We start from the raw sequence: 14,729 nt of genomic DNA on the forward strand, positions 1-14,729 counted from the left end.
ACATGTTTTCTTCAGTGGTACCTTGTCTGCCTGCTGTGGGCAAACTGCTGTGTGCAGGGAGCCCTGCGCCTATGGTGTCCATCCAGTGCACTGAAGCTTGTGCTTCAGTGCGGCGGGGAGAAGTGTTCTACTTGGGATTGTTAGATTTGGACTTCTCCAGCCACCTTTCCTGGTCCAACAGATAGGAGTTTATTTTTTTTTTATTTTATATTTTTTTAGTTGTAGATGGACACAATACCTTTATTTTTATGTGGTGCCAAGCGAGGATCAAACCTAGGGCCTCCACATGCTAGGGGAGTGCTGTACCACTGGAGCCACAACCACAGCCCCAGGTAAGAGTTTTAAGAAAGGAAGTAGATTGAGGAATTTGTCTCTTGAAAAAAAAAGAGGCTGAATGGTGCTTTATAGGCTCCTGTGATTAACTTCCTCCTGTAGATAAAGTGTTGCCACCTCAGTTACTGTTGCTCCTGCAGTGACTGCATGAGTGGTCATAAGCAAATATAATTTAAAGACTTTTAAGAGGGCTGGGCAGAGTCAGAGAATGTGAGTGAGGTGATTTTCCCATGGATTTTCTTTCCCTACATGGTGGATTTTCCCATGTAGAAAAGTTGTTGTAGTTGCTGGGGGGGTTAGCCCAGGGAGTATGTCAACCTCTGGAAACCATGTTTCATTTTTCTTTTCTGGTTTTTTTTTTTTTTTTTTTGTACCAGGGATTGAACTCAGTGGCACTCAACCACTGACCCACATCCTCAGCCCTATATTTGTATTTTATTTAGAGACAGGGTCTCACTGAGTTGCTTAGCACTTTTGCTAGGCTGGCTTTGAACTCGTGATCCTCCTGTCTCAGCCTCCTGAGCTGCTGGGATTACAGGTGTGCTCCATGGCGCCTGGCCACAACATTTTAAATTTGAAAACCTCTGTGAGTCAAGGATAAGATCTGTTTTCCTGTGACCTCAAGGAGTCAGTAAACTAGGATTTACAAGGTGGAAGCTATTGAAAGATGCATTTCTACCTAATTAATACTATCCAGAAGTATTGGAGACAAGTTTAGGCTTACTTTTAGATTCTAGCATTATCACTTTATAAAAATGGTGGAGTTCCAGGCACAGTGGCACATGCCTGTAATCCCAGTGACTTGGGAGGCTGAGGCAAGAGGATCACAAATTTGAAGCCAACCTCAGTAATTTAGTGAGGCCTTGTCTCAAAAAATAAAAAGGACTTGGAGTGTAGCTCAGTGGTACAGTGCTCCTGGGTTCAATCAGCACTACCAAAAAAATTAAAAAAAAAAAAAAAAAAAACAACAACAACAAAAAAAAAACTTTTTAACGGGAATGAAAACTTTCATGATGGAGGAACTGATAAGAAAAGCTTCCATGGGGCCAGGTGTGGTGGCGCACACCTGTAAGCCCAGCAATTTAGAAGGCTGAGGCAGGAGGATTGCAAGTTTGAGGACAGTCTTAGCAATTTAGTGAGACCCTCAGCAACTTAGCAAGACCTTGTCTCAAAAATAAAAAGGGTTGGGGATGTAATTCCATGGTAAAGCACCTCTGTGTTCAACCCCTAGTACCCCCACCCAATATAAATAAATCAGTCAATAAATAAAAACTAAAAAAAGGTTCTATGGAAATATCTATGATACATATCTCTGTTTGGAAATAGATTTCATGTGACAATAAGAGAGATTGTGAAGAGAAGTTAATACTTCTGACCCACAGAAGTTATTAATTTTTAATATTAAGTTAATAATTTAACTTAATATTTTTATTAAGTTAAATATTAACTTAATAAAAATAAGTTAATATTTTTATCAGAATGGATGATGATAAGCATTTTTTGCCTTTTTTGTGTCTAATAACCAATTGTGTATAAGAAATACTTTACTATTAAAGGTTCATATTATTGATATGTGATCTTCCAAATTAATTTGATTTATTATAATTGTAACAAAACAAACTGTTAAGGTTTTTAAACATTCATTTTTATCCTTTAATTTCAGGCACCTCAAATTTCTTTTGGAAGTAGACAGCAAATGATAAATACATTTTTGTTCTGAACTCGTTAGACTCAAGTTTTCTCTTTGTAGTTTCACAGAGAACCAGAATGAACTCATAAATTACACAGGGGCAGGAAAGTCCTTCACTGTTGGTCCTCTTGCTTTGTGCTTTTATAACTAGGGAAAGCAGGACCTTCTTCCTCATGGACACGCTGTAGGTCTTTACCTGGTGTGGCGCTGGTGGTCACTCATTGGGTCAGTGGTGTGTATGCAGTGATTTTAGAGGTCTGGTGTTTTCTTTCTTGACTTGCAGTCTGATTTTGCTGCTGCTGCTGCACACCCTCGTGCTTTTTACCTCTCTAAACCAGATGAAGATCCAAGCTCGTGGATGTCTGATTCAGGAACAGGTATGGAAAACTTTTTTCTTTTTTTTTTCCCCAGTTTCAATGGACATGTTTATTGATCATTTAATAGTTCATCAATTGCTTCTCCCTAAAACTGGAATTTCATCTTGTTTCCATGCCGAGTAGTGAACAGTGACAAGCTAATCAAAATAAGCTACTTCAAAGAGAACTAAGCTAACACAGCTCACTTTGTTTTAACAGGCAAAATATAAATAGATGCACTCTAGAATGCATAATGGTTTAGTCACTAAGAAATTTAAATGAGACCTTGAAGAATATAGGCAAATCCAGGGTGCAGTAAAGATGAGCTGAGATGCTGTGCAACTGTTTAAGGGTTCCTGGTGCTACCTCTCTTGGCCACTAGCTGAATCTTGATGTGGGGGGAGGTTTTAGCTAATGCCAAATGGAGATGTGAAAAATGCTAAGATGACTTAGGGGCCATGCACAGGAACCAAAAGGCAGGAAAGTACTAAACATTGCTGAGAGCATCCACCCCAGGAAGGACTTTACCTTCAAAAATATGGAACGCTTCATGAATTTGCGTGTCATCCTTGCGCAGGGGCCATGCTAATCTTCTCTGTATCGTTCCAGTTTTAGTATATGTGCTGCCAAAGCGAGCACTGGAAAACTTTTTTAATTTTTGGATTTTTTTTTTTTTTTTCCTTTTGCCAGCAAGGTTCTGGTTTGTTGGTTTAGTTTTTTTTGCAGCTGGCTGCATTTCCCACTCCATGGAGATACCACACATAGGGTATGAGTATGGTTTGTGTGAAGGCGCCACATGTTGTGGCATCCCCTGGTAGCCATGACTTTCTTGCTTGCATTAATAAGTCTGTAAGGACAGAGGAATGAGGTACTTTTGCAACAATTTCAAATGGCTGCAAAAATCATCTCAGCCTTTTTAAGTTTCTCCAGAATGAATTAATAAATTCAGAGCCTCTGTGAGCCATTTTGTGCAATCCTTGGTGAGCTATTCTGGTCTGAGTGGCTGACAAGTTTAGGTAGCTCTTCTCATCTTTATATATTAGGGCTCCCTTCCTTTTTTTCCTTTTTCTTTATTTCCCACATCTAATTTATGAGGATGGATTGGCTTTACCTTACAGGTATCACAGGATCCAAGCCGGTTTCACCTCCTTCCCTGCTGACACCCATGGAGGGCCTCCCCTCCCCATTTCTTCAAGCTTCCTAACAGCCCTTGCTCCCCCCCGCCCCCACCATCACCCTCCAACCTGTCCTCAGCAGAGTGGTCAAAGGGATCCTTTCAGAAGATATGTTAGGTATGTGACTCCTCTGCCCTGAGGCCTGCAGTGGTTCCCTGTTTCCTCAGGATAACAGCGATCCAGGAAGCCCAGCAGGAGCCAGCCTTCTAGCTCTTTGTCCTTCCTTTCCTCCACACCTGCTCCAGCGCAAGCCAAGTTCTCATTTCATGGCTTTCTCATCAGCTGCTTCCTCTGTTGAAAGTGTTCTCTCCATGTCGGGAGACTTCCTCGAATGGTGAAAATGGCCACGTACCTAGTAATCGCTACCCTCTCAGCTAGCCAACCCTGATCACCCTATGAAAATAGTCCTGCCTCCTCCTTGAGCCGTTTATCCTATTATGAAACTTTGCGTTGAGTGCTTGTCATCTTGCAACCTCCTGTGTATCCTGCACTTGTTCACTTTTCATTCCTTCTGCCTCCTAGCCTGGCACAGTAAAAGACATTGTCTGTTTTAAAATGTATTTTAAGGGCTGGGGCTATGGCTCAGTGGTAGCACACTTGCCTGGCATGTGTGAGGCACTGGGTTCAATTCTCAGCACCATGTAAAATAAATAAAGGTCTATCAATAACTAAAAAAAAAAAATTAAAATAAATTAAAAAAATAAAATATATTTTAAGCCAGGCACGGTGGTGCATAAGGCCCTAAGCAACTCAGCGAGATCCTGTCTCTAAATAAAATACAGAAAAGGGCTGGGGATGTGGCTCAGTGGTCGAGTGCCCCTGAGTTCAATCCCTGGTACCCACCCCTGCAAAATGTATTTTAAGTTGCACTAATTCATTTGGCTTTTAATAATATCTGTTTTAATATTTGCATCATTAAGTCAGGATTCTGACATGGTAAGGCATTTATTTGATTCTTTATAAAAATTCAGCTTGCTTTCCCCAGGTAGCCAGAAGCTAGTTCCTTGCTATTTTTCATCTTCCTTACATAGTACTAGTTATTTTAGAAAGCACTTTTGCTCTCTCCTCACTCCTTGCTGTTCTGTGCATTTGTCATGTCAGGACTGACCTATTGGAAGCTGGAGGAGAAGGACATGTATCACTGTCTGCCTCAATCTTTAGAGAAGACGTTTGTACCCTGCACCTTGGCAGATGTGTCACCGAACCAGGTAATGAACGTGCGTGGGTGTTTGTGTTTTGTGACTGTAGTTAAGTTCTCCGTTGTAAGTTCTGTATTAGACTCATATTCCTTTGCTTACGAATTGTGTCTGACGTTTATTGCCTGTGTGATTTTAGAAAGCTTACTTTAAAATGGAATTAAAAATGGCCAGTTAGTGTTGTGAAACTAAATGAAATGCTTTCATGCCTGTCTTCAGCTATTAACAACTTCCCTTTTTCCAAGATCTTCTGATATTTATTTTCCATTCTGTCACATCTCCCACTGATCCATTTGTATCATAATTATGGGCAAATTAATTTGCTCTATTTTCTTTGAATAAGAAAATAATATTTCTTTCTGTAAACATTTTATTTACTTCAGAACAACCAAATAAATAATACCATCTTGGATGTGTGTGTGATGTACATACTTTATTTCTGTATTTTGATCAGGTAATGAGAGACAGTAAACTGGGAAAGGAGAGAGAATCTAAGAAGCCAATGGTGAGGTAAAAAAAATAGTGACATGTAGGAACAGACAGGGTAGTGGGGACATCAAGGTATTTGTAAGTATCAGACTCAGAAAGTGACTGGAACTAATATCCCAAACTTCAGGGAAGAAACAGAGACAGATGAACACAAGAGTTAAATGAATTTGGGGGAGGTGGGATAAACTAGTGAGACCCTGTCTCAAAATAACGCTTTTCTTTTCAATTCAGTGTTGGTTTCCATGTTTTTCTACATATCTTTCCACCACCAACAGTGATTCAATGATTGAAATGGTGATTGAACAATTCTCTCTTTTTTTTTTTTTTCCTTCTGGTGCTGGGAATTAGACCCAGGGATGCTTTACCATGCAGCTGTGTCCTCAACTATTTTGAGACAGGATCTCACTAATTTGCTGAGGCTGGTCCTAAACTTTTAATCCTCCTGCCTCAGCCTCCCAGGGTGCTGAGATGATAGGTGTGTGTGCCACCACACCCAGTGGTTCGACATTTCTTTTAAAAAAGGCCATGGTACTGAGTTTTACCTATAGTAATGGCTTGCTTTTGACTCCCCTATAAAAATCATTGCTAAACATGGGTGGTTAACCTTTTCCTTAAATAAGGACTCTCAGAAATTCCTCTGTAGTCTCCAAGATTTTTATTCTAAGCTGCTAAGACCTATTTGAAAAGTTTTGATGGTTTTGATATTTGCTTATGAGTAGGCAGTGACCATTATGTCACAACTGTTATTTGACTTAAAGCAATTGAAAGATGCCATTAATTACCGGAGGCATTCTCACTTCAGAGATATTAAAATATGAAAGAAAAGAATATCATAAAAGTAGTGAAAATAGCACCTTATTGTCATGAGCTCTAAGTGTGAATGCCAGCTGCTCACTCAGGCCACCAGGCGGGGACTCTTCAGGCTGTAGCCTATAGCTGGAGTGCTGCTACTTGTCATGAACTTCAGGACTTGTGAAGGGCCTTATGGTCACTGAGTAGAATTCCAAAACAGGATTATGGGAATTGTACATTGTAAAGGTTTAGTTTTTAACAGATTAATGTCTTTAATGCATGCATAAAAAGTATAATTAATTGTCCTGTTCAAAAGCTAGTTATAGGTTTTATTTATTTATTTATTTAAAGTTGTTGATAGACCTTTATTTTATTTATGTATTTATATGTGGTGCTGAGAATCAAACCCAGTGCCTCACACATGCCAGGCAAGTGTGCTACTGCTGAGCCCGAGCCCCAGCCCCAGCCCCTGGTTATAGGTTTTATTAAAAAATATTAATTCATGGTAAGCCAGGTGTGATGGGACCTGTGGTCCCACCTACTTGGGAGGTTAGGTAGAGAATTGGTAATCCCAGGAATTTGAGGCCATCCTGGGCAACATAAAAACAGAAAGGATTCCTGGTATGCTGCAGGCTTTGGAGGTCTGGAAATGAGACATAAGCTCAAAGCTGTATGATGAGTATCCTATCAGTAGATTTCTTGTTGGATCTATAATTTCATTTGCGGTAATGTCCACAGTTTAAATTTGAGGCCCAGGTTTAATTGGTACCTGTGTCACAACCTATGGGTCACACCTTGAAATAATACAACCCTAAAGATTTACTATTTAAAGCTTTATAGTAATTCTGTGACATTTACAGCATAGCAAAGTCCTTGAGCCATATCCCCAATTGTTTTTATTTTGAAATAGGGTCTCACTAATTTGCTGAGGATGGTCCTCAGAATGCTTGAGAATGATTTTAAGCTTCAGTGTTGAGTCTTATTTTAATGACTAAAGAAGTTTATTTTTATTGATTAATTTATTTTCTTTAACTTTTTTTTTTTAGTTGTAGATGGACACAATACCTTTATTTATTTATTTATGTGTGGTGCTGAGGATCGAACCCAGGGCCTTATATGTACAAGACAATCGCTCTGTCACTGAGCCACAATCCCAGCCCTTCTTTATTTTTTTATTATCTGCCAATTCTTTAAAAAAAATAATAAATATTACCAAGTAGATGAGCAATTCTGTCTCTGTAAACTTGTCCCCATGTCACCTGAAATCAATTTGGCCAGAAGTTTTCTTGTCCTGCTTCAGTCATTCATTGTGAGGTTTTTTTCCTTACCTGAAAACTTGGTTCTTTTTTAAGTGGAAGGGGTGTTGGAGTCAGCTTTGCATTGCTGTAATAAAATAAGTAAGATAATCAACTTAAGGGAGGAAAGGTTTTTTTTGGCTCTTGCTTTCAGAGGTTTGTTTGTGATTGCTTGGCTGTGTTGCTTTGGGGCCTGTGGTAAGGTTGTATGTCATGGCAGGAGCTTGTGGCAGAGAGTACTGCCCGCCTTGGATGCCAAGGGGCACAGAGGAAAAGGAAAGGTCCAGGGTCCCAACATCTCCTTAAAAGGGCCCACCCCCAACCTGACTTCTTTCTACCAGGCCTCACCTCCCAGTAGCTCTGTCAGCTGGGGATCATCCTTCAACACATGAGCCTCTGGGGACATTCAGAATCCAGATTGTAATAGGAATTACCAAGGGGTCATATTCTTTGGAAGTATTCATAGGCTGCTAAATAAATTAGGTTCAAATTGTCCTCTTGGTACTCATTTTTAGGAGATATGAAATTTTTTCATTCTGAAGACAACTTAACATAGGAAATTCAGCTTCCAAACTTGTATTCTTAATCTGACTGTCTAGATTTTCAATTTATTTAAAAGTCTTTCAAAAAATTTTTATGGTTCTTATCTTGATGTCAGTAAATTTTTTTCATTGTTGATGATACCAGTTAAATAATTTTGTTTCATATCTTTAAGTCTAATACTAGTAATGAGATGAAGCTCCGATCACTGAAGGATATTTATCATAAAAAGCAAAGGGAAAACAAGCAGTTACCTGAGAGGAATCTCACTTCTGCTTCCAACCCAAATCATCTTCCAGAGGTAGAGCTGTCACTGCTGAGTGGAAATGAAAGATGCTTCTGACGGTGACTCTTACCGTGAGCTTCCTTGTCCCCAGGAGGTGTAAAGCCTACTCACTGAAGGCAAGCAAAACGCCTGAGTGTGCCAAGGGAAACTTCTGGTTGTCTGTCTTATTTCTAGGTCCTTACTCTAGATCCGACGTTGCATATGAAGCCAAATCAGCAGACTTCGGGGATTCAACCACATGGCTTTTTGAATGCTCTTGATGACAGAATATCCTTTTCACCAGACTCTGTTCTGGAACCAGGCGTATCTAGTCACTCTGACATCGACTCATTTTCACAAGCAAGCAATATCACTTCTCAGTTATCCAGATTTCCAAAATATCCTTCAAATGCAAAAGCCTCATCAATGGACTCTTGGAAGAATCATGCATTCCAAAGTGAAAGTAGGACCAGTTCCACATTTCCTTCAGTGTACACTATGACTAGTAACAATATCTCAGTCAACACTGTAGATGAAGAGAACACTGTCATGGTAGCGTCAGCCTCGGTCAGTCAGGCCCAGCTTCCAGATGCAGCCAACAGTGTCCCAGAATGCATTTCATTGACTTCCCTGGAAGATCCCGTGATATTGTCTAAGTATGTATTTCGGTGACGGCTTGTAATGTTAACAGATTTTCTGTGATGTCTGATTGAATGATGAGAATGATTTTTTTTTATTTTTTTTTTTATTTTTTTATTTTTTTTTTTAAAGAATTTTTTTTTAATATTTATTTTTTAGTTTTTGGTGGACACAACATCTTTGTTTGTATGTGGTGCTGAGAATCGAACCCGGGCCGCACGCATGCCAGGCGAGCGCGCTACCGCTTGAGCCACATCCCCAGCCCGGTTTTTTTTTTAAATATTGTTTTTTAGTTGTAGGTGGGCACAATACCTTTATTTTATTTATTTATTTTTATGTGGTGCTGAGGATCGAACCCAGCACCTCACATGTGGTACGTGAGCGCTCTACTGCTGAGCCACAACCCCAGCCCTGAGAATTATTTTTATTGAACCTTAGTAATGTATAAAGATTTAAAGATATAGCATTTTTAAGATAAAGCATCTAAAAATTAAGTAATCTGTCTTTTTCACTTTATTGTCAGCTTTTGGGGGATTAGAGACAACTGCTGACATAGCCAGTAAACGGGGGGTTGAACTCAGGGGCACTCGACCACTGAGCCATATCCCCAGCCCTATTTTGTACTTTTTAAATTTAGAAACAGGGTCTCACTGAGTTGTGTAATGCCTTGCTTTTGCTGAAGCTGGCTTTGAACTTGTGATCCTCCTGCCTCAAACTTCTGAGCTGCTGGGATTACAGGCCTATTGTGTATTTTTATATCTTTATGTCTAGAGGATGCTGAGCACACGGAGCTTCTGCTTGTTTCCTTGGGGTGTGCACAGGAAATAGACTGCACTTTGCCCATGAGAATGAGTATGCTCTTGGTTTCTCCTGTGGGAAGGAGAGGAGGGATGTGCTTTCTCAGTCATGTGCTTCACTCTCACCAGCAGGATTAGGCAGAATCTGAAGGAGAAGCATGCTCGGCACATAGCTGATCTTCGAACTTATTATGAGTCAGAAATAAATAGTTTGAAACAGAAGCTGGAGGCAAAAGAAATTTCTGCAGTTGAAGAGTGGAAGAAAACCAATCAAATTCTTGTAGACAGGTAAAACTTACATTAACTATGAAGTTAGTGTTTTTCCAATTTGGATGTATTGCCTCTACATAAGTACAATCTATATTGTGATAATAAACCTTCTGAAAACATGTACTTTGGATTCAAAATTTTAACAGATACGTTTCCTAAATAATTTTTTTTTTTTTTTTTTTTTTTTTTTGGTACTTGGGATTGAACTCAGGGGCACTCAACCACTGAGCCACATCCCCAGCCCTGTTTTGTATTTTTTTTAGAGATAGGGTTTCGCTGAGTTGCTTAGCATCTCACAGTTGCTGCGGCTGAATTTGAAATTGCAATCTTCCTGCCTCAGCACCCAAGCCTCTGGAACTACAGGTGTGCGCTACCTGTGCCCAGCCACCCCAACTTTTTTCAAACTGAAAATTGCAAATTGGAGAAATGCACTGGTTCTGTAAACAGGGTTATATATTGCAAGCCAGCTATGATACCAGATATTATGTCACAGTTGCAACCCTGGGGACAATGTTTTCTAGCATGGCAGAGTCAGTGTGGTAATAAAAACAGTAGAATGCAGTTAATATGCACTTGACTATCTAAGTGGTCTTTCTTACAAGAGCAGTCTTATTCCAGGGTGGGATATACCTGAATGATAGAGCACCTGCCAGGCATGTGCAAGACTCTGGGTTCAATCTCCAACCAGACCTCCCAACCCACTAAAAAAGACCAGTTTTTTCAGTATTATCTTTGAAGGGTATTAATGCAAAGTGGTTAGAAGCATAAACTCTAGAGCCTGAGTATTTGGCTTTAGAATCTCAGCGAAAGGGCTGGGAATGTAGCTCAGTGGTAGAGCATGTTCTTTGAATGCATAAGGCCCTGAGTTCCATCCTGAACACTGCAAAAAAACAAAAGGTTCAGTGAGGCCCCTTACCCCCATGGGACCTTTAATCTAGGAACCCAATTTTCTTAAAAAAAAAAAAAAAAAAAAATTTTTTTTTTTTTAGTTGTAGTTGGACACGATACCTTTATTTTATTTATTTATTTTCATGTGGTGCTGAGTTCCGAACCCAGCTCCTTGAATGTGCTAGGCAAGCCCTCCACCGCTGAGCCACAATCTCAGCTCCTAGGAACCCAATTTTCTGTCTTTGTTATCTCATCTGTAAAATGGTACTGTTGATCATCATAACTCATAAGATTGTGAGAATAAATGTAATATGTTTAACATAGACCTGGTATATAATCAGTAATAAAAATAAGACTTTTATTCCCAGTATATCATTGAACACTAAATCAAAATGGTGACTGAATTCTATATTTTTTGTTATTTTGAGGTTCTATAATTTACAAAGGAAGTCTTTAAAAAAAATTCATACTAAGTTTGAAATAGTACACAAGAATGTAATAAGTGTAATAACCTCACTGGGTACAGTGTCACATGCCTGTAATCTCCCAGAAACTCTGGAGGCTGAGAAGGAGGAAATCAAGTTGGAGGCCAGCTGCAACAATTAAGTGAGATACTGTCTGGGGATGCCGCTCAGTAGTAAAGCACTCCTGGGTTTAATCCCCAGAAACAAAGAAAAAAAAAAAAAAAAGAAGGTCAGCTTTCCTACTCCAATCCTTGGTCTCAGCGTACTGTATTTAATCTTTCATATCCTTCCAGAAATTATAATGCACGTGCGCGCATGCGCGCACACACGTATATATGTACACATTTTTTTTCACAACTCAAGTCAAGCTATTTCTTCCTTCTTTCCTTCTTCCTTCCTTCCTTTCCCCCTGCCCCTTCTCTTTTCTGCTGGGGATTTATCTCAGGGATGCTCCACTAATGATCCACATCTTCAGTCCTTTTTATTTTTTATTTTGAGACAGGGTCTTGCCAAGTTGCTTAGGGCCTCACTACATTTTTTTTTTAAAGATGATTTTTTAATATTTATTTTTTAGTTTCGGTGGACACAACATCTTTATTTTATTTTTATGTGGTGCTGAGGATCGAACCCAGAGCCCTGCGAATGCCAGGTGAGCGCGCTACCGCTTGAGCCACATCCCCAGCCCTAGGGCCTCACTACATTTTTAAGGCTCATTTAGAACTTTGCTGTCCTCCTGCCTCAGCCTCCCGAGTTGCTGGAATTACAGGCACGTGCCACCGTGCCTGGCTTGTGAAGCTTTCTTTCTTTTTAAATTTTAAACACTAAATCATACATAACAAAATTCACCATTTTGAAGTGAACAATTCAGTGGCCTAAGTGTCTTTGCATCATTGTACAACCATCATCATCATCTATCTCCAGAACTATTTTCATTTTGCAAAACTCAAACTCTTTAAACAGTCACTCCCTGTTACCTGTTTCCCCCAATCCCTGGCAACCATCATTCTGCTTTCTTTCTTTGAATTTGATTACTCACATAACTGGAATCATGCAGCATTTGTCATCTTGATCCTGACTTATTTCACTTGGAATGATCTTTTCAAGGTTCACCGTGTTATAGCATGTGTTAGTTTCCTTCCTTTTTCACATTCAATAATCCATTGTATGAAGTACCATGTTTGTTTAGCTGCTTATCAATTAAAGAATGCTGTGAATAGAGCTGCTGTGAATACAGGTGTATAAATACCTGTTTGTACCTTGCTTTGTACTCTCTTTTTTTGTGTGTGTGCTGGGACTGAACCTGGGCTTCATGCTTGCTAAGCATGTGCTCTACCACTGACCTACTCCTCATCCTCGTTGCATATATTTTTAGGAATCTTTTTCTATTTGTGGGGGTGTACAGGAATTTAACTCAGGGGCACTCACCACTGAGCCACATCCCCAGCCCTATTTTGTATTTTATTTAGAGACAGGGTCTCACTGAGTTACTTAGTGCCTCACTTTTGCTGAGGCTGGCTTTGAACTCCCAATCCTCCTGCTTTAGTCTTTTGAGCTTCTGGGATTATAGGTCCTATTGTTATTTTAGCCTGTTATTTTCTCCAGATACTAGACCATCTTCAGAGTCTTTGGGATATATTTTACTATGGTGGCATCCTGGATCTCAGCTAACATTTGAGAATTTGTCTTATATTACATATATGGATTAGGTTTATATAATACATTTTAAGGGAAATGTTTTTATTTTGTAATTGAAACTAAACTTTTATGTTTTTTAGATGTGGCCAGTTAGATAGTGCTTTGAATGAAGCTACTGGTCGTGTGAGAACTCTTGAAAGTAAGAATAACATGTTGGAAATAGAAGTGGTAAGTATTATTTTTTTCTCATGATTGTTCTAGGGCTTAATGTTAAAAAAAAAAAAAAACTAGTTATTAACTGAACTCCAGAGACATATGATTAGTTTTATGATAACCCTGCTTACCTGTATCTTTTCCTTAAGAATCACTTATGAGCTGAGCAGTGGCACATGCCTGTATTCCCAGCAGCTTGGGAATCTGAGAGAGGAGGATCATGAATTTGAAGCCAGCCTTAACAACTTAGTGAGGCCCTAAGTAACTCAGTGAGTCCCTGTCTCTAAAAAAGATGCAAAAAAGGGCTGGCAATGTGGATCAGTGGTCAAGTGTCCCTGGGTTCATTTTCCAGTACAAAAAAAACAAAACTTATTAAGTTTGCATTTTGAGTTCTACTTTACCCTTTAAAATTCCTCTTTTTTTTTTGGTGCTGGGGCTTGAATCCAGGGCCTTGTACATGTGAGGCAAGCACTCTACCAACTGAGCTATATCCCCAGCCCTAAAGCTTATTTCTTAATTGGGATGTAAGTTGCATACCATAGAACTCATTCTTTCGAAATGTGCAGTTCAGTGGTTTAATATATTCAGAATTGTAGAACCATCACCACAATCCATTATAGAACATCCTTAGCCATTGCCCCCAGTGCTCTCCTCAGTCCCTGGCCACAGCTGCTCTGCTCTGTGACTTGCCTGTTCTGAACACTAATGTGAGTGCATCATAGACTTTTGTGTCTGGCTTCTTTGACTTAGGCTCATCCAGGTTGTAGCATGTATCAGGACTTTATTCCTTTTTATAGTTGATTAATATTCCATTATATCGATGCATCACATTTTGTTCATTCATTCATCATGTGACTGATATTTAGATTCTTTCCCCCTTTTGGCTGGTTATGAGTGAAATTGCTATGAATGTTTGTGTTCAGGATTTGTGTGTGTGATGTGTATGTGTGTATGTGTGCTGGAGATGAAAGATTGAATCCAAGGCTTTGAGTATGCTAAACATATACCTTATCACTGGGCTACACACGCAGTCCTGTGGACAAGAGTTTATGTGCATATTTTTAGTTTTGGTTTTTTTGAATATGTAATTTGAAGTGCATAAACTTTACTCTTAAATTACATTCTGTTCTCCTGTATTACCAAATTTTATTCTTTTGTATATTAGCTTATAAACAAAATTTGTGTGAAACTGAGCAGTGTAATCCCAGCGGCTCAGAGGCTGAAGCAGGAGGATCGCAAGTTCAAAGCTAACCTCAGTAACAGCACAGCCCTAAGCAATTTATTGAGACTGTGTTTTTAAATTAAAAAAAAAAAAAGCTGGGGATGTGGCTCAGTGGTTAAGCCCCATGGGTTCATTCCCTGGAAACATTAAAAAAAAAAAAAATGTGCATTTTGTTCTGTATGTTGTTTCTTTTTTTTTGTTTTTGTTTTTGTTTGGTACCAGGAATTGAACCCAGGGGCGCTTAACCACTGAGCCATATCTCTAGACCTTTTATATAATTTATTTAGAAACAGGGTCTCACTGAGTTGCTTAGCTTAAGGCCTCACTAAGTTGCTGAGGCTGGCTTTGAATTCAAGATCCTCCTCTCTTAGCCTACCAGGCTGCTGGGATTACAGGCATGTGTCACTGCACCCAGCTTGTTTCTGTCTTTGATGGTTTTTTGTTGTTGTTTTGTTCTGTTTTCCCAGTTA

The 14,729-nt window shown here is 39.4% G+C and overlaps 1 protein-coding gene and 1 non-coding gene across 15 annotated transcripts in view; one reads left to right on the forward strand and one right to left on the reverse strand.

Moving 5' to 3' along the window:
• The window catches only part of Mphosph9 (M-phase phosphoprotein 9), a 57,703-nt gene that overhangs the window by 13,579 nt on the left and 29,395 nt on the right, over positions 1–14,729 (forward strand). For 9 of the 14 annotated variants that reach the window (XR_009226909.1, XR_009226910.1, XM_058579807.1 and 6 more), the window contains 6 exons: positions 2,307–2,400; positions 4,656–4,762; positions 8,327–8,787; positions 9,697–9,855; positions 11,764–11,838; positions 12,965–13,052. Coding sequence is in view for 12 of the 14 variants with exons in the window: in XM_058579807.1 (XP_058435790.1) it covers positions 2,307–2,400; positions 4,656–4,762; positions 8,327–8,787; positions 9,697–9,855; positions 11,764–11,838; positions 12,965–13,052 (984 nt within the window). In the remaining 2 variants the exon portion in view is untranslated. Of the gene's footprint in view, positions 1–2,306; positions 2,401–4,655; positions 4,763–8,041; positions 8,168–8,326; positions 8,788–9,696; positions 9,856–11,763; positions 11,839–12,964; positions 13,053–14,729 lie in introns of all 14 variants that reach the window. The other 5 variants (XM_058579816.1, XM_058579808.1, XM_046446049.2 and 2 more) reach the window with 5 other exon arrangements.
• On the reverse strand, positions 2,912–3,018 carry LOC124093701 (U6 spliceosomal RNA). Its single transcript, XR_006852038.1, has one exon. It is a non-coding gene; the product is annotated as a U6 spliceosomal RNA (small nuclear RNA).

Source organism: Marmota monax, unplaced genomic scaffold (assembly GCF_021218885.2).
Source record: "Marmota monax isolate L192 unplaced genomic scaffold, Marmota_monax_Labrador192_F-V1.1 WCK01_AAM20220418_F8-fsc00092, whole genome shotgun sequence".
NCBI classification, from domain to species: Eukaryota; Metazoa; Chordata; class Mammalia; order Rodentia; family Sciuridae; genus Marmota; species Marmota monax.